The sequence below is a fragment of the Mastigoproctus giganteus genome, chromosome 1 (assembly GCF_048544385.1).
Source record: "Mastigoproctus giganteus isolate SK-2022 chromosome 1, ASM4854438v1, whole genome shotgun sequence".
NCBI lineage: Eukaryota > Metazoa > Arthropoda > Arachnida > Uropygi > Thelyphonidae > Mastigoproctus > Mastigoproctus giganteus.
The window spans coordinates 158,388,289-158,407,949 of NC_143575.1; the positions used below are offsets into that span (position 1 = coordinate 158,388,289).

Sequence of the window (19,661 nt, forward strand, 5' to 3'; positions counted from 1 at the left end):
CTCTTGTATGAATGATTCTGATAAATCATTTCCTACCATACCAGTATACTCCACTTAATGCTTTCCATGGTGCTTTCTGACAGAAGGTTATCATATATTTCCACTAGTTCTCAATACCTATGCTGCCTTTTTAAACCTTTAATCCACTGGTGTTTCATGCGTGCTTGTAAATTTGCTCACCTCCATTCAATTATCATCTCATTGCACTTACCTCTATACTTTTCAGTGCAATGGGGAACTCCACCAACTCAAAATTTCATTCCTAATTTCCTTTCATTCCTTTCATGATCACCAAAGAAATTCCAGTAGTGTTGATCCACTGGTGAAATACTAGCTTATGTTACTCATTTTTGGATAAATTCAATGGAAAAGTTTGGTAAAACTCAAGCAGTTGCTCTTGACATTTCTAATGTTTTGATCGTGTTTGGCATAAGAGTCTTCTAAAGAAGTTCCCATTTTATGGATGGACAACTTTTATTTCAATAGAGTATCCAGTTTTTTCTCTAACTGCTCACTGTGGTTGACGGTAGATGGCTCTGACTTCTAACTTCTCCATTAATGCTGGTGTTTCCCAAGGACCAGATCATTCTGCCACTCTCTTTTTCTTGTATATTAACAGTCTTCCAATAACTAGAAATCCTATTCATAATTTCGCTGATAATAGCACACTACATTCTACATTCCATAAACATTTGAGAAACATTACAGTGCATAAACAAATTCATCTTCTTGATTATCCACCATCAATTTTCTAAATTGCCAGACAAAATATATCCAGGGCTGAAAAGTTAACTAAGAATTAAATATAATTCTTCAATGGAGGGAAAGAAAACTTAGTTAACTTTAATCCTTCTAAAACTAAGTTCTGTCTTATTTCTCGCGAAAAAAAGAGTGTATCTCGTATGCTCATCTTTGATGATACTCAGACAAGATTACTTCTTGTTATCATGGTAGCACATTATGAATAATATTTTCTCCGGCTCAAAAAAAGTGTGTTTTCTCATTTGCTCTCATCATTACTTTTCATCTAAACAGCTACTTACCCTTGCACAAATACCAAATCTGTCCTAGCATGGAATATTATTCTCACACCTGGAATTGAGTCCTCAAAACCTGTCTTCAGCTGATTAACTCTATTCATCTATTATAAAATCTTTCCATCTCTGTCTCCTATCATTCCAGCACGTCTTTTCTATAAATATTTCCATGTGCACTTTCATCTGCAATTTCCCCATCTCTTCTGAACCAGTATTAACATGTGCAGCAACCAGTCGGAATCTACTCACTGTCCAATTCTTAACTCACAGAACTCCTTTTTTTCTTCCTCATTTATCCCTTCTACCTCTGCTCTCTGGAACAACTTTCATTCAAATATATTTCCTGAAAATTACGATCTACGAAATTCATCTCTAAGAAGTATCAACAAGTACCTTCTGTCTTCTCATCTTAAAACATACAAGGTAAAAAGTACTATACGTTCTAATACCTTTTACATTTGTGGCATTCCATTAAAAAAAAAAAAAAAATACAATAACACTTTATTTATGTACTACTTCTTATTAAAGAAACTCCATAAAAGAAAGAAATGCTAATACAAATATGCTAAACTGTTTTCTATTTGAAATAATTAAATATATAATTTAAAATTCAATTACTGTCAACTAATATCTTTACCTGACGTTGCAGTCTTCTGACTGAAAATTCTACTATTTTGTGGTCCACTAAAAGGTGTGAGACTACTGGATGCTTTTAGGCTGGAGTCTGGAAGTGATCTTGGACCACTAATTAAATTGATGTATTCACCACATGGGCCTATTTAAATATATAAAAAAGAACAGATTATGGTAAAACATTTAATTCTTTAATCTCTACACAAATGTCCATTAATGCTACTAAGCAATTGCAACGAAGTTACGAAATGTGGGAGGGCCGTACTTATATCAGCTGATTTTTTTTTTCCTTCTGTAAGGAAAATAGGCAGTAATAAATTTATTAAATTCTTCGTATCTATATAAATGATCATTAATGTCATTATGCTTTCATAAGGAAGGGAAACTGCCCCTCCTTACAAAAATCTTTTCAAAATTCCTAACCTTGCCCCTCCTTACAAAAATCTTTTCAAAATTCCTAACCTGGAAATGTGGAGTGAAAATAGGAAAGATAATCCGTAAAATGTTTCACATAAAACACACATTTTATAGATTATTTTGTATCGAAAATTTAATCTATTAATGTGTTAAATCATATTTATTATAAAAAAAAGACATATTTTAGAACATTACAAGATATGATATAAGTATAACAAGGGGAGTTTGAAAAATTATTCGTGGCTTGAGTATGAAGGTTTATTTTTTATTTGTGGAGTTTGGTAGCTTGTTACTTTTTAATATAGTTCCCTTTGAAACAATGCACTTTTGTCATTACCAGTGCTGCACTGATTCCAGCTGCAAAGTAAATTTTCTCTTGGACCTCCAGGAATGCATCCACTGCAGTAATGACATCACTGTCAGTTGGAAAATGGATGCCAGCCAGGTATTTTTTCAACTGATGGACATTGCAGGTCTTCCACAGTATAGGTCATCGTCCAGGCTCACCCTCCCTCATTTAAATAATGTGCTTCTCCAAAAACTGCTGAACCTCTAGGTAAAGGGAAAAGTAAAAAGGTAAACTGCAGCCATTATCAATCCACTGCAGGATGGAAGCCTCCTCAACAATTCGTGTTGAGGAAAATGGACCATAATCTACCACGCTGGTCCAATGTGGGTTGGCAGACTGACCGTATTTAGCAGTCAGGGTTTGAACCCTGGTCTACTCAAAGAGTGTGTGCTACTGCACTCCTGCTCCTGACCACTCGGCTACAAAAGCCTCTCTAAATTCCAGAAAATTTTAAAATCCGGCATCCTTGGATATTAAGAGGTGACGGATTTTACACACACACACACACACATATATACATATGTAAGTATGTATAAAATACAGAAAAACCTCATTAATCAATATCAGTTTATACAAAACAAAATCTCCTTTCCCTTCCAAAGTGTTGAACATTCCTTTTGAAGGAAAATGTGATTTACTTGTATAAATTAATGCATTTAAAAAAACTGATAATACAAAATACAATTGTATTAACTGTATTTTATAGTACAGATTCAATGTTTCCTTCACGGATAGTATAACTATGCTTGTCAGTATGGTTAGTACAAAATATCCTGAACATGCCACGATGCCTAGATGTCAATAGCATTTTGCTGTTGAGGAAAATGGGAGTCAGAGCCAACAGTTACAGTGTGAAATATGAGGTTACCTAAAACACAAGTTCCATATTTTCTGCTACAGCTGCAAGCATCAGCACATTAAATAGACTAATGTAAATGTTTTCTGACATCGAGTTATTCTCGTGCAAGTGAGATTTTTACATTTTGAGTCAATTTTATTTATTAGCAGGACAAACATTCAGTTTATATCAAGAGTGAAATTTACCAGTGTTCAACATGAGTATGAAGCAAAAACAAAATGAGTTAGGCTCACTTTGGATACTAAACTAAAAATCAGTAAAGATGATAGATATTGTGGATGCACAAAAAAAAAAAAAAAAAAAAAAGAAGAGAAATTGCAACTCAATTTAACATTCCTTTACCAACATTGTCAACAGCTGAAAGAAAAAAAAATAATAATAAATAAAAAAAAACATAAGAAAATACGAAGCTCTGCTGAAGCTGCTGGAATAGTGTTAAAAAGAATAAAAAGAAAAGGATCTCTATGCTTTTGTACTATATGTGTACATGGTTTAGTGTGGTCTGGTGCAAAGCAAAAAGATCCTGAATAAAGGCTATTGGAATAGTTCCACTAGATACAGATATTGAATTTACCAATATCAGGTCTCCTGCTGCAAAAAAGACTGATCATATTTTACTGAGTCTTTGTATAAGTGCACTTTAAGGGTAGTAATAGCTACCTGCAACACTTTAAATAGAAAAACAACTTAGTCTTTGTTGATATTTGCGGTGAATCTGTAGAAGCTGACAAGGAGAAAAACCCCAGATTGGTTGAAGTCTGTACAAATAATTCTTGGTGAACATGAAACAAAAGCATTTTCAACATAGATGAAACAATTGTAAATTACAATTTGCTTTCCATTAAAACTTTGTTATGAGTAAAATTAAGCAAAGAGAGAGGGTGTCTGTGCTATTGTGGACCAATGTACAAAGTCTGCTGATGAGGCAAAGAGAACTACATGATTTTTCGAGAGCTCCTAAGTGTAACTTTATTTACTGATTGATTTGGTGTATTTGTTCTTTACTTGGCCCTTGTAATTTCTTAAAAACCACAGTGAACTTCTACCGGTACTGTGGTGTATCAATACGAACATTCAAACTTTGCTGCCATTGTTTTAGCATTGATATAGCAGCTACTGGAGATTTTTATTTAGTTTCTAGCAGTGTAATCAGTTTCAGAAGAGGCTAATAAACTACAATTTATAGCATCATATATCTGTTTTAATAACTTAACTTTATCATGTAGTCCATAAGTTCATCAGTAGTAGATAAATTTGATGAATTTGAGGTGCTGGTCAAGATATCAAGGGTAGATAATGTTGGGATATCAGAGACATTCTGTCACACAGATATAGCATTAGCATTAGCATTAGCATTAGTAGAGGCATTTGATGCAAGAAAGCAAGCTTATGCAGCATCAGCCAAAAAAAAAAAAAAAAACCCACTTCCACTTCACCCCTCTGTTCATTCAAAATACCTGTCCAGCTGAGCCTTAATGAGCCTTAAACTTATTTAGGCTATCAACCTCCACCACAAGGGATGGAAGTCTGTTCCACCAACCAACCACCCGCTGGCTAAAGGCAAATTTCCGCACGTCTATCTTACATCTGTCTTTCCTCAATTTGAATTTATGCCCTCTCAGGTGATTTTTCTGAGCTAGAGGAAGAATCATATCAGCACTGAGCATGCTTAAACCATTCAAGGCTTTATACACCTCTATCAGATCACCTCGCTGGTGCCTAGTCTTCAGACACTGTAATTTGCAAAACTTAAGCCTTTTTTCGTAAGAGCACCCCTTTGTTCCATTCACTAATCTTGTTGCCCTTCTCTGTACTCGTTCCAGCAGCTCTACATCCTTCTTGAAATGAGGCCTCCAGACCTGTATACAGTACTCTAGGTGTGGCCTGACCATTGCCTTATACAATGGAATAATCACCTCCTTATCCCTGCTGGAAAAATTCCTGTATATCATTGACAATACTCCATGAGCTACTCTTGCAGCCCGTCTGCACTGCTCAGAGAACTTCATATCTGCCTGCACAACCACCCCCAAGTCCCTTTCATTCTCTACCACTGTCAGTGTAGTACCACAGAGTTGATACGTTGCTCTGGGGTTGCTGTTTCCCATGTGTAGTACTTTACATTTGTCAATGTTAAACTTCATTTGCCACCTCTCAGCCCATCTGCTCAACCTTTCCAGATCCTGTTGCAGCAGCATAGTGTCAGTAGTGTCCTTGACAACCCTGCCAACCTTTGTATCGTCTGCAAACTTGGACATTAAGCTTGATATACCATCATCAATATCATTTATAAATACAGAAAACAATAATGGACCCAACACTGAGCCCTGAGGGACTCCACTAATAAAATTAGTCCACGATGAGCAGTGTCCATTGATTACCACTCTCTGTCTTCTCCCCCTCAACCACCCCTTTATCCATAGCAGCAATTTGCCTCCAATGTCACACTGCTCCAATTTGTGTAGCAGTCTTCCATGTGCAACAGTATCAAAAGCCTTTCTAAGATCCAAGTATATAATATCAAAGTTATTCCCTGCATCCAGTTCTTTTGTGACTGCATAATAGTATCCAATCAAGTTGGTCAGGCAAGACTTCCCCTTAACAAAACCATGCTGTGTCTGAGCTATAACTGAAGTCTTGTCTAAATGATCCTGCAGTGCTTCTTTAACCAGTGCCTCCATTAATTTTCCTGGAACAGAAGTTAAGCTCACAGGTCTATAATTACTTGTGTCAGCCTTTGATCCTCCTTTGTGAATTGGGGTCACATTTGCACATTTCCAGTCTATGGGTACCTCCCCTGAGTCCAAGGAAGCTCTCATAATTATAGCTAAGGGTTTGCTTACTTACTTTGCTGCCTCCTTTAATATAAATGGATAGATCCCATCCACCTCAGGTGCCTTTCTTGTGTTTATCTTCAACAGTTTCTCCTCCACTTTACTCCCAGTTATTTCAAGATTCTGTAGCTTACTGCTAGAGTTGAATACACCTCTGGCATTCCCCTTGCTGAATAACTCCTCATGTGTGAATGTCGATGCAAAATATTCATTTAGTTTGTTAGCTACCTGAGCAGGATCATCAACAGTTGACCCATCAATATCAAGTGGACCAATCTGATTCATCCCCTTCCTTCTAGAGTTTACATAAGTAAAGAACTCTTTGCTGTTTTTCTTTGCATCCCTTGCCAAGGATTTCTTGTAATCTGCCTTCGCCTGCCTAACCTCCTTTGTAACTTGGTTGCATATCAACTTGTATCTATCATAGGCTTCTGTGTCATGTGTTAATTTGTAAGTATCCCATGCATTTTTCTTCTCTGCCATATGCCTCATTAGTTCATCTGACATCCATTTTGGCCTAAACCTTGAACAATATTTCTTAGTTGGTATGTAAAGCCTAGTAGCTTCCAAGATAAGTTCTTTGAATGCTTCCCATTTTGAATTTGCTGTTGGTAACATCATCAGTTGGTCCCACTGTATAGAATTTAAATACTGTCTCAGACCATCGTAGTCGCCTTTACGGAAGCAATAACCCTTCCCTTTACCCCTAATGGTAGTTACCTCTTTGAGTAAATCCCACTTCAGCACACTGTGATCACTGCCACCTAGTGGTTCATTTATCTGCAGTTACTTAATGCATGAAGAATCACTGCTGATAATCAAATCAAGAGTATTACTCCCTCTAGTTGCCTCCTGAACATGCTGATGTAGAAAACAATCATCCAATAAATCCACAAAAGCCCTGCTAGTGCGTGAGTAACCAGCCCCCAAATTCCAGTCAATATCTGGGAAATTAAAATCTCCCATTATAAGACTCTCTGATTTACTGGCCCACTCTATTTCCCTGTACAGTTCCTTATTATACTCATCAGAGTCATTAGGCCTATAGCACACTCCTACTCTCAATTTTGATCTCCCAATGCTTATGTCACACCAAACTGACTCAACACTGCACTGTCCAGCGATGTCGACTGGCTTCACTTCCTTGGTTTTTATGTGTTTCTTAACTAATAGCATAACCCCTCCCCCCTTCCTATCCTGTCTGTCCTTTCTGTAGACGTTGTACTCCCCAAATTGCAGTTCTGCATCCCTTATATCTGTGTGACACCACGTCTCTGATATCCCAACAATATCTGCCTTTGATGTTTTGAGCAATACCTCAAATTCATCAAATTTATTTACTAAACTCCTAGCATTGGTGTACACACAAGTATACCTGCACCTGTTTCTATTCTTAGCTACCCTAACACAACCCATGTGTTTACTTGTACCCCAATGGCTCCCAGCAGTCTCTGAAATACCATGCATCTTGTTTTTCAGGCTTCTGCTCATTCTAATAGAAGCAGTGCAAGAATCTCTTTCACCTCTGCCAGTGGCTACTGTCAATCTATTGGTCTTTGTCTCCCCCCAAGCTAGCAGTTTTCCGACCCACCTAACACTGCCTCGATAGCGTCAGCAAATATTCTTGCACCCTTTCTATTTAAGTGTATCCCATCCCTGTAGAAGCAATCTCTCCTGTTAACAAGTACAGTCCAGGCTGAAAAAAATTCTACCCCTTGAGCCTTGCACAATCTTTCCAGGGCCGAATTGATCGACAAGGCTCTCATCATATACTCCCTCCTATCGTGTCTGGGCAGAATTGCAGACACTTTCAAATTCAACCCTAATTCTCGGCTTTTGTTCAGCAGTGACCTGTACTTGTTAAGTAATTCTGCCGGTCTCCTACTCTTAATATTATTAGTGCCAACGTGTACAACTATATCACCTTTTGTGCCCTTAAAAGATGATATTCGCTCTACAACGTCATCAACCTTTGCCCCTGGCAGACATACCCTGGTCCTGTTCCACCTATCTTTTTTACAAAGCATGTTCCCCATTTCCCTGACAATAGAGTCACCAACAACTACTAGTTCCTTCGGGACCAGCGCATTCTGCCTTGGGGGTTGCCTCTGTATCACGCGATGCCCAAGTGCAAGCTCTGGCGTTGATGTGGGCAGCTGAGAGCTTGATGGGCCCCTCAATTTAGTTTCTTCGAGGGCATCCACCCTGTCCTTCAAGCTCTCATATAGGCCCACAAGAACGCCGAGTTGTTGCCTGATATCGATACACTCCTTGCATCGCGCGCACACACAAAGACATCCCCCATGGCAGTATCACGTCCCGTACCCGATTGCTCTGCAAACATCAAGCAAACAGTGCATTTTATAAGGCTGTGAGTCAGAGGACAACTGCCCCCCTCAGTTCTGCTCTGAGCCACAGCACTTCCATTAGCTTGAGCCTTTTGCTTTGCTGCTCTGGTCTGAGTCATGATTCTATTAATTTATTAATTAATTATAATTAATTATGTTATGTTATTAATTATGTTAAATATAATTAATTATATTACGTTTGTAATCTAAGTCGTTATATGTATTTATTTAAACGTACAATTTAACTGCTAACGAAGTTCAACTAACGCTATCGTATCACAATGGCAGGAAATTTACGAACGGTAGCGGAGTTGAAACACGTGGAAACCCTTACCGATACTTTTATGCAATTACAAGGCCGAGTAAAGAATAAATACACCAAATTAATCAGAAAATCACAAAATAATGTTATACTACTAAATTTAAATCAAAAGTTTTAGAAAAACAATAATTTCAAATCAATAAATAAGAAAAATCCACTTAGCGGCTTTGAACACGACCGTCTCTAATAGCCTCGTCAGCAGATATAAGGAATGTGGAATTGAAATTTTGGGAGTACAGTGTGTACAGAAACACAAGACAAGATAGGAAGGGAGGAGGTGTTTGGCTGTTAGTTAAGAAAAACATAACATCTAAGGAAGTGCACCAGTTGACATGGATGGACAGTGCAATGTAGAGTCAGTATGGTGTAATGTAAACACTGGGAAAGCAAAAATGTGCTGGTCAAGACATCAAAGGCAGATAATGTTGGGATATCAGAGACATTCTGTCACACAGATATAAGGAATGTGGAATTGAAATTTCGGGAGTACAGTGTGTACAGAAAGACAAGACAAGATAGGAAAGGAGGAGGTGTTTGGCTGTTAGTTAAGAAAAAAATAACATCTAAGGAAGTGCAATGTAGAGTCAGTTTGGTGTAATGGAAACACTCGGAAAGCAAAAATGTGAGTAGAATGTGTTATAGACCTAAAGACTCTAATGAGTATAACGAACAAGTGTATAGTGGGCCAGAAAATCAGACTGTCTTATAATGGGGATACTTCAACTTTCCAGATATTGACTGGAACTTGTGGGTTGATCATTTCACACTAGGAAGAGTTTTGAGGATTTATTGGATGAGTGTTTTCTACAGCACCATATACAAGAGGCAACCAGGGGAGTAATATTATTGATCTGATTATCATCAATGATTATTCATGCATTAAGAATCTGCAGATAAAGGAAAATCCTAAATGGGTAGCATTCAAGGAATTAATCTTGGAAGCTACTAGGCTTTTCATACAACTAAGAAATACTATTCAAGGTTTAGACCCAAATGGATGTCAAATAAACTAATGAGACCCATGGCAGAGAAGAAAAATGCATGGAATGCATATAAATTATCAGGAGACACAGAAGACTATGATAGATAAAAGAAGTCTGTAATCAAGTCACAAAGGAGGCTAAGCAAGCAAAGGCAGATTACAAAAAATCATTGGCAAAAGATGCAAATAAAAATAGCACAAAGATTTCTTTACTTATGTAAACTCTAGAAGGAAAGGGATGATTCAGTCCAATTGATATCGATGGTTCAAATGTTGATTATCGTGCTTCGGTGGCTGACAAACTGATTCACAAATGAGGAATTCTGTAGGGAAGTGGAGGCCAAAAGCTTATTTAGCTCTTCAGGGTAGAATTTTTCTCAGCCTGGTCTGTGCTTGTTGAGAGAGAAGACTGCTTCAACAGGGATGGGACAACTTAAATAGAAAGGGTGCAAGAATATTTGCTGATGCTATCAACAAGTTATGTGGGTCAGAAAACTGCTAGCTTAGGAGGGATACACGGATTAATAGATTAACAGTAGCCACTGGCAGAGGTGAAAGTGATTCTAGCACTGCTTCTATTGAAATGCAATTGACCAGCAGCCTTCAAAGCAAGGCAATGAGGATTTCCAGGACTGCTGGGAGTCATAATGGAACAAATAAATACATTGGCTGTGTTAGGGTAATTAACAGTAGAAACACATGCATGTATACTTGCATACACCAATGCTAAGAGTATAGTTAATGAATTTGATGAGCTTAAAATGCTAGTCAAGACATCAAAGGCAGATACTGTTGGGATATCAGAGGCGTGGTGTCACACAGATATTAGGAATGCAGAATTGGAATTTGGGGAGTACAATGTGTACAGTAAGGATAGACACGATAGGAAGGAAGGAGGGGGTTATGCTGTTAGTTAAGAAACACATAAAATCTAAGGAAGTGCCTTCAATTGATGTTGGTGGACAATGCAATGTTGAGTCTGTTTGGTGTGACATAAGTACTGGGAAAGGAAAAATGAGAGTAGGTGTGTGTTACAGGCCTAATGAATCTGATGAGTATAATGAGCAATTGTGCAAAGAAATAGAGTGGGCCAGTAAATCAGAGTGTCTTATAATAGGGGATTTTAATTTTTCAGAGATTGACTGGAATTTGTGGGTTGGTCACTCACACACTAGCAAAGCTTTTGTGGATTTAATGGATGATTGTTTTCTACAGCAGAATGTTCAGGAGGCAACTAGAGGGAGCAATACTCTTGATCTGATTATCAGTAGTGATTCTTCATGCATTAAGAATCTGCAGATAAAGGAACCACTAGGTGGAAGTGATCACAGTGTGCTGAGGTGGAATTTACTCAAAAAGGTAACTACCATCAGGGGTAAAGGGAAGGGTTTTTGGTTTCGTAAAGGTGACTATGGTGGTGTGAGACAGTATTTAAATTCTATATGGTGGGATCAACTAATGATGATACCAACAGCAAATTCAAAATGGGAAGCATTCAAAGAAATAGAAGTTACTTGGAAGCTACTAGGCTTTTCATACCAACTAAAAAATATTGTGCAAGATTTAGGCCTAAATGGATGTCAGACGAACTAATTAGACATGTGACAGAGAAGAAAATGCATGGGATACATTATTATTATTATTATTATTATTATTATTATTATTATTAGCAATATGGTGCAAGGAAGCCTGAGGCTTATACTGCACAAGACAAAAAAAAAAATTTTTTTGTCTTGTGAATATGAATACCGCACTATCTTAGCACCATCTTATTATCAAAATATATGGGACATTTTTTTACTATCTAGTTTGATAGTATATAACACAGCTATGGTGCTCAATACATTCTATGTTGATATCAATATTTGTAGAAGGATAAGAGAAATTTAGCTCAATATGATACGTAGAACACTTCTATATGATTCAACCGTGTGTTTATGACACATGGTCGAAAAACATTGTTTGCTTCAGGAAGGAAAATCGTTTTTTAAATTTATATTTAACTTTAATTGATTTTAAATTAATTTTTTAAATTGTTTTTTGAAAATTTTAATTAATTTTTGAATTGTGTTCAATTAATTTTTTATCATAATCATTTTGCGTTAATCTTTTATTCGTTTTAATTTCTGGAGCATATCATATGGAAGTGTTCTACCTATCACATTGAGGTAAATTTCTCTTATCCTTCTACAAATTTCTCTTATCGTGCTACTATCTAGTGCAATAAAAGCACTGCAGACAGGACAGACAGGATAGAAAGGGAGGAGGAGTTATGCTGTTAGTTAGGAAACATAAAATCTAAGGCAGTGCATCCAGGCAAGAAGGGTGGCCAGTGCAATGTAGAGTCAGCTGTAACATAAGCACTGATGACTCTGATGAGTACAGCAAACAACTGTACAAAGAAACAGAATGAGTGAGTAAATCAGAATGTTAATTAATGCGGGATTTTAACTTTCCAGATATTGACTGGAACTTGTAGGTTAGCCACTCACACACTAGCAAGTCTTTTGTGGATTTATTGGATGACTGTTTTCTACAACAGCATGTTTGAGAGGCAAACAGAGGGAGTAACCTTCTTGATCTGATTATCAGCATTGAGTATTTGTGCAGTAAGAATCTGCAGATTAAAAAACAACTAGGGAGCAGTGACCACATTGTACCGAAGTGGGATTTACTTAAAGATGTAACTAATTAGGGTTAAAGGGAAGGGTCTTTGCTTTTATAAAGGTGACTGTGGTGATCTCAGACAGCTTTTAATTTCTATACAGTGGGTACAACTGATGATGATGTTACCAACAGCAATTCTAAATGGAAGCATTCAAGGAATTAATCTTGAAAGCTATTAGACTTTTCATACCAACTAAGAAATACTGTTTAAAGTTTAGGCCTAAATAGCTGTGAGATTCTAATGAGACAAGTGGAAGAGAAAAACAATTAATGGGATGCATATAAATTATCACATGATACAGAAGCCTATGGTAGATATAAGCTAGTATGTAATCAAGTCACAAAGGAGGCTAGGCAAGGAGACAAATTTTGCAAAGGATGCAAAGATAAACAGCAAAGTTTTCTTTACTTTTGTACCCTCTAGAAGGAAATGGATGAGATATGTCCACTTGATATCGATGGTTCGACTGTTAATTATTCTGCTCGGCTAGCTGACAAATTGAATGAGTGTTTTGCATCTACATTCACACATTAGGAATTCTAGGATCATCTAGACAAGACTTCAGTTATAGCTCGGACATAGCATGGGTTTGTTAAGGGAAAGTCTTGTTTGACCAATTTGATTGGATATTATGATGTATACAGAAAATAACATTTGAAGGGAAGGGAAGTGAAGGTCAGAAGTGTATCAAAATCCAACAGGGAACTAAATGATTTTGTAATAACTGACAGGGAAATGGAGGAGAAATTGTTGAAGTTAAACGTCAGAAAGGCACATGGGGTGGATGGGATCTATCCAATTATATTAAGGCAGATGGCAAAAGAAGTAAGCAAGCCCTAAGTCATAATTATGAGGGCATCCTTGGAATCAGGTGAGGTCCCCACAGAGTGGGGATGTGCAAATGTATCCCAATTCACAAAGGGGGGACAAAGGGTGACACAAGTAATTACAGACGACCTGTTAGTTTAACTTCTGTTCCAGGGAAAATAATGGAGTCACTGGTTAAAGAAGCAATGCAGGATCATCTAAACAAGACTGCAATTATAGTTCAGATGCAGCATGGGTTTGTTAAGGGGAGGTCTTGTTTGACCAATTTGATTGGATACTATGAAGTGGTCACAAAGGAATTGGATGCAAAAAATAATTTTGATATCGTATACAGTCAATTCCGGTTATTTGAGACACATCGGGACTGGTGCATTTTGGCCCGATTAAGCGGCTGCCACAATTATCCAGTTTCATGTAAAGAAAGTTAAAAATACAATGGACCCTCGCTTTAAAATTGTTTCATTGTACAATCAAATCACTTTACGATGGAGCCACCATAGTAAAGTACCATTCACTATACGAAGTGCAGTAAGCACCGGTCATTGTGATCACGTTTTTGAATTGAATTTTAATTCTATTAAACAGCGATTCTAATTAGAAACAATAGGAGGAATATTATCCACAGGCTATAAAAGTAAAGATATATTAAGCCCTCCATAGCAAGGTGGACAGGAGCAGCAGTGCGTAGCACATGCTTCTTGATTAGACCGGGGTTCGAGCCTATGACCACCAAATACGGAGGATGTGGAAAGGTCAGGGAATGACCATCGCATATCCCCAGAGCAATAGGGCCTTAGTTCCTAATGTTTCTAAATAACAACAACAACAAGCAATATATTAAACACAAATTTACCCTTTATTACCTTACCAATTAAAAAATTAAATGATACGTGAAAATCTGAAGAATGATACGTGAAAATCGGAAGAATATACATGATAATCGGAATAATTAGTAAGTACTGTAATATGTACATACTAACTCGTTGACATTTCTGTTCACTGATATTCATGGGTGGGGGTTAAAATTTAAAACAGTAAAAATATAAGCAATCAATAACAAAGAACTTGACACACACAAACTGCAAGTAACATGATATGTGCAGGTGAGAACGGAGCAACAAGTTACGAAGCTTTAAAAATAGGAATGAAGAGAAGATTCTGAAAATTAAATAAAATCCATGGAAGTGTAAACACATTTCACCATAATAACCTACAGAATTCCAGCTGTCAGTACTATCACAAATTCAATAAGATCGAGTTTACTATCTGTTTATGATAGATTACACTAAAAGAAAAGCCCAATAAACAGGTGACTGCTAATTGTTTTTATTGTTTTATGGTTGTGACCTCCAGAAATCCAACCGAACCACGTAGTACAGTCGGAGACAATCGTAGGGTAATCTCCAGTGCTGCGGTCTCCTGCCCAGATTAAATGGAATGTTGTCCCAATTAAGGAACTTAGAGGGGAACAGGCATTCTGTGGTTTTTATCAGCCACTCAGTCTAAAACACTGATGGATCCAATATCTTTCTATTTCAGAAGATTTAGGAGAAGTCTGGTTGGCCTGCCTCCCTAAAATCCACTCATGCACACCTTCTTGGTGGTAATCCCTGTTATGTCACTTAGGTGGCAATGAATGTGTAGAGTGGTTCGCTTCAAGACGCCTGGTCAGTGTGAAGAGGAAAAGACCAAATCCTCCAGCACATGACAGTAAGACGAAACAAATGGCGCTCAGTCCCCAGCGGCTTTCACTCCCCTTCTTATGCTATTATGGCAGCGAGAGGATCAGAGTGGAAGCAGAGGGTCCTAAGAATCTCTGGGTACGACCAGGCTGCCATGCACGGAAACTGAACATGGCAACCTGGTCGTACCCAGAGATTGGCCTTTTGCAATGTAAGATCGCACATCAGTGAAGACAGGATATCAGAGCTGGAAAAGGAATTAGAAAATGTGAATTGGAATATCATCGGTTTGGCTGAAACAAGAAGAAGAAATGAATCACTTATAAGTTTATCAAGTGTAAATCTGCTGTACACCAATGGAAACAGTGAAAGGAGTGAAGATGGAGTTGGCTTTCTGGTCCATAAAGATATAAAACACAACATTTTGGAATTCAAAAGTAGATCACCAAGGGTGTCAAGACTACTACTCAGGATTTCTAAGAGGTATAAGCTAAAGGTTATAATGATTTATGCACCAATACCGAGCAATGATGATGAAGAGGTTGAAGAAATGTACACCGAAATTGAGAGCCTTCTAGATGAACAGAAAACTCACTACACTATCATTATAGGAGACTTCGATGCTAAGGTTGGAAAGAGACAAAACAGTGCAGAAAGAGGAATTATAGGAAATTTTGGAATTGGTGAAAGAAATTAAAGAAGTGAAAGACTTGTGGAATTTGCAGAATCTCGAGGACTGTCAGTAATGAACACTTTTTTAAAGAAAAGGGTGAACAGAATAGTGGACATGGAAGAGCCCAAATGGATTAACAACTAATGAAATCGACTTCATTCTCACTAAAACAAGATATATCGTGAAAGATATTACTGTCCTGAACAAGGTAAATGTTGGCAGTGATCACAGAATGGTAAGATGCACACTTGATATAGATGTAAGAAAAGAAAGGAAAAAACTGACTCTAGCAAATAACACAAAGGTTTTTGAGATAACAGAAGAGAATAAAAAGCAGTATGTACTGGAACTTAAGAACAAGCGTGAGCTTCTGCAGACGACTCAGGACCAAGATATCGACGAGTAATATTACAACTTTCTGAAAGTGATAAAGCTCAAGAAACCTATAGGGCAAAAAGAAATCCAAAAAAGAAAAAACTTAGTCAAGAAACACTTGTCATGATGAACCAAAGACGACAAATGAAGAGCAAGAAAAACACTGACAAGAAGAAAATTGAGTATACTGTACTGAGTTATGCAAAGCCATTAGACAGAGACTCAGAGAGGACATAAGAAAATTTAACACAAGAAAAGTAGAGCAAGCATTGAGGGAAAACAAATTTAAATCAGAAGCCATGAGCAGTAATACAGAAAGACAAATGATACTGAAGAATAGCGATGGTGTACTTATAAATAGCAGAGAAGGCATAATTCAAATAGCAGAAGACTACTATAAAGAGTTATACAAGGAGTGAGAGAATGATGCCAGCAGTGGTGAAGATAGATCGCCAATTAGTAACACATACAACATACCCGATATCCTTCCTGATGAGGTAGAACATGTGTTGAAGAAAATGAAGAATCAGAAAGCCCCAGTGGAAGATGAAGTTACTGAAGTGTTGTTAAAATTGGGAGGAAGAGACATGACACAAAAACTGGCAGGGCTCTTCACAAAATGCATTAGAAAAGGTGTTATGCCTTAGGAGTGGAATAATACAATAACAGTTTTGCTGCATAAGAAAGGAGATAAATCAGAAATTGGAAATTATAGACCAATCAGCTTGTTATCCCACATCTATAAGGTGTTCACAAGGGTCATTACTAACAGATTAGAAAGAATGCTTGATGAGAATCAACCGAAAGAGCAAGCTGACTTTAGGACAGGATTCTCAATGCATTCATTCACAAATCTTGTTATTACAAACCTGGCTATGAGGTTTGTAATAACAAAGTATTAATAATTGTAATAACAATTAGAAAATATATTAGTTATAATAACAATTAGTATAATATCCATTAAGTTTAATAGATAAGTAAGCTTATAGAATATATATTAGTGTTAATACCTCAGTATATTAAAAGAAAATTAAAACTTACGTGCTGTTACTGGAGGTGTTGGTCTGATTACAATGGGAGTTGTAGTTTCAACTGTAAAATATTAAAGAGAAGAGTATCAGTAGGTATGTGCTAACCTTATATATATTTATGTACTCATAAATATAAGGTTAGCAAAGAATATACAGGTGAAACCCGTTATAACACGGGACACTGGGCTGATGCCCAGTGTCCAAACAATCACATTGCAATATAAGCAGGATTGCTTTAGAAAATTCAAGCTATTTTTCGCCATTCAAACTTCATACATACTACCAATTTTGCTCATCTCTTTTTCTGCATGATAATTGTAATACTACATCTAAGAAAAATCCCACAAACAATAATAATGGAAATAATATGGAATATGGAATAATATTGTTTCAATCTATTGATGCACTGTACAATAAAATATTTAAAAAATCAATATTCATGTTTTTAAATAAACATAAACATGATAAACTGACACCTTTTGTCACAAAAACAAATCGATACTCACAAAAATTGCTTTTCGACATGGTTGTATTGAATGTTACTTTTGTGTTTTGAAATTAACAAATGGTCGAAAATGGAAAACATAACGTACTCTGCGTGTTCTTTCAGCTACTAAGTAGACATAAGAAAACAAACTTTTGCACATTTTATTCGTTACTTTCAAGTCTTTAATATTAATTGAACAAACTTTATCAAGGGTTGATTGTTTCATTGCATCTTTTTAACAATTTTAATAGGGTGCTTTAACTGTAAAGTTGAAAGGGGATCTGCCTTTTCTGTTTCAAGAAATTTAAGTCCAGTTTGCAAACTAGGAAGTGCCTCCATGATACAACTCAACAAATAAAGTTACAAGTCATTTACTACTGTTTTATGGAAATTATAGGATAATGCGTATCGTGGATTCGCATTAAACTAAAAATATTGGCATGCGTTCACAAGGAATCCAAAATTGCAATCTTTGGTGACTAAAAACATGTTTCAACTGACAAAAAATGGGAGCCATGCTTGCATCACATTATAAGCAGAATCGTGTTCTAACGAATTGTGTTTTAACAGGTTTCAGCTGTATACTATAGTGTAATATAAACAGCACAGGTAGTAAACTTTTTTACATACTTTTATAAGGTGTGGCAAAAAACTCAGCATAGTTTTTTGCTGAGTGCCAGGAGGTTCTGCTTCAGTGTGTCTAAGTCTTCTCGTATTCTCTAATTTTTGGTCTCATTTTGCTGTGGATGCAATCTCTGTTGAGGATGCTCTTCACTCTTTAAATCAATTTCTAATTTCTATTACCCCACTGGTACTAAGTCAGTTGGCTTATCTTGATTCTTAATTCTTATATCTTCTGCTGAAGTCTCTTTCCCAAGCTGGTGGTTCCTTTTTTATCTGGTTCTTCTGCTGCTGGTCGCTCGAGGATTTTCAATTAATCCTAGTGGCTGCTATGGCAGCACAGTATACTGCTATGTGGATGACCTCCAGGTTTGCAACATTGTTATCAAGGTAATGATGTGGTATTATTTGCTGATTGAGGTGGGCTGTGACTCCCTACAGGATTCAATTAGGTCTCTACTTCGATATCAAGTGGGTCTTTGTGGGGTCCATTCCTTAAATTTCTGTTAGGGCCTTCTTCCACTCGTCTTCTGTTCTGTATATCATGACCTCATCTCTTTCCACTTCAGCTGCTCTGAGTTGTATTTCTTCTTGTTCTTCCTCCTCTGGTTCCATGTTTTCCATATTCTTTGTTCTTTGTAGTTAATTGCTTATCCTGCTTGATTTTTTCCAAGACTGCATGAGCTATCAGATTCTTCATGGTGATGGTCCTTCTCTGGTCTGCTATTCAGTGACTAGAATATCCAGGAATTGTTCCAACCATTTGGTATGCAGCCTTGACGAGTACATAGTCATATGTCTCTAGCTTGGTTAGTAGTATGTTCGTGCATCGAGAAATATTCATTCTAATGCTCCTCTTCATGCATTGGCATTTTCTTCCTTCCTGGGTGGAGTCACTAGTGCATTTGGCGTACTGTCTTCAACTTTTCGAACTGACCCCCTCTTCCTAAGGCCTGAACGTGAGTGATTTTATCCTGCACCACACTCGATGCAATATGATTATTATTTTTCTTCAACATCATCCATCTATAGAGGTGGATCTGTTTAGCTTCGGCTTTTGTCCAGTGGTAGACTTAATTCTTGAGAGTCACCCTAGATGGCACCACAATTTGCCTCAGCCGTAACTTCGACCTTTGGAGAAGATAGGTCTGCTGAAACTTTTGTGATGTTTATTTTTATTCATTATTTTTTTTATTATTACTACGATTCTAATTTTATTACTATTATTATTCTAATTTTATTCCTATTATTATTATTCTGATTTTATTAATATATATCTGGTGAGTATAGGCTTGGAAAACCCAGGGTCCTGAGCTGCATATCATCATTCTTCTCTTTCTTGCTTTCTTGGTGATTCCCTTCTCTCTCTCTCTCTCTCTCTCTCTCTCTCTCTCTCTCTCTCTCTCTCTCTCTCTCTCTCTCTCTCTCTCCTCTCTCTCTCATGGTAACGCGGAAATTTGGCTGATGCAGCATAAGCCTCAGGCTTCCTTGCATCATATGGCTAATAATAATAAT

General features: G+C 37.0%; 1 protein-coding gene across 2 annotated transcripts in view; it reads right to left on the minus strand.

Moving 5' to 3' along the window:
• The window catches only part of LOC150091211 (hemocytin-like), a 1,750,539-nt gene that overhangs the window by 810,331 nt on the left and 920,547 nt on the right, over positions 1–19,661 (minus strand). For both annotated transcript variants that reach the window (XM_090374755.1, XM_090374750.1), the window contains 2 exons: positions 17,049–17,099; positions 1,675–1,812 (listed from right to left, as the gene is read on the minus strand). In XM_090374755.1, coding sequence (XP_090230881.1) covers positions 1,675–1,812; positions 17,049–17,099 — 189 coding nt within the window. The remainder of the gene's footprint in view (positions 1–1,674; positions 1,813–17,048; positions 17,100–19,661) is intronic.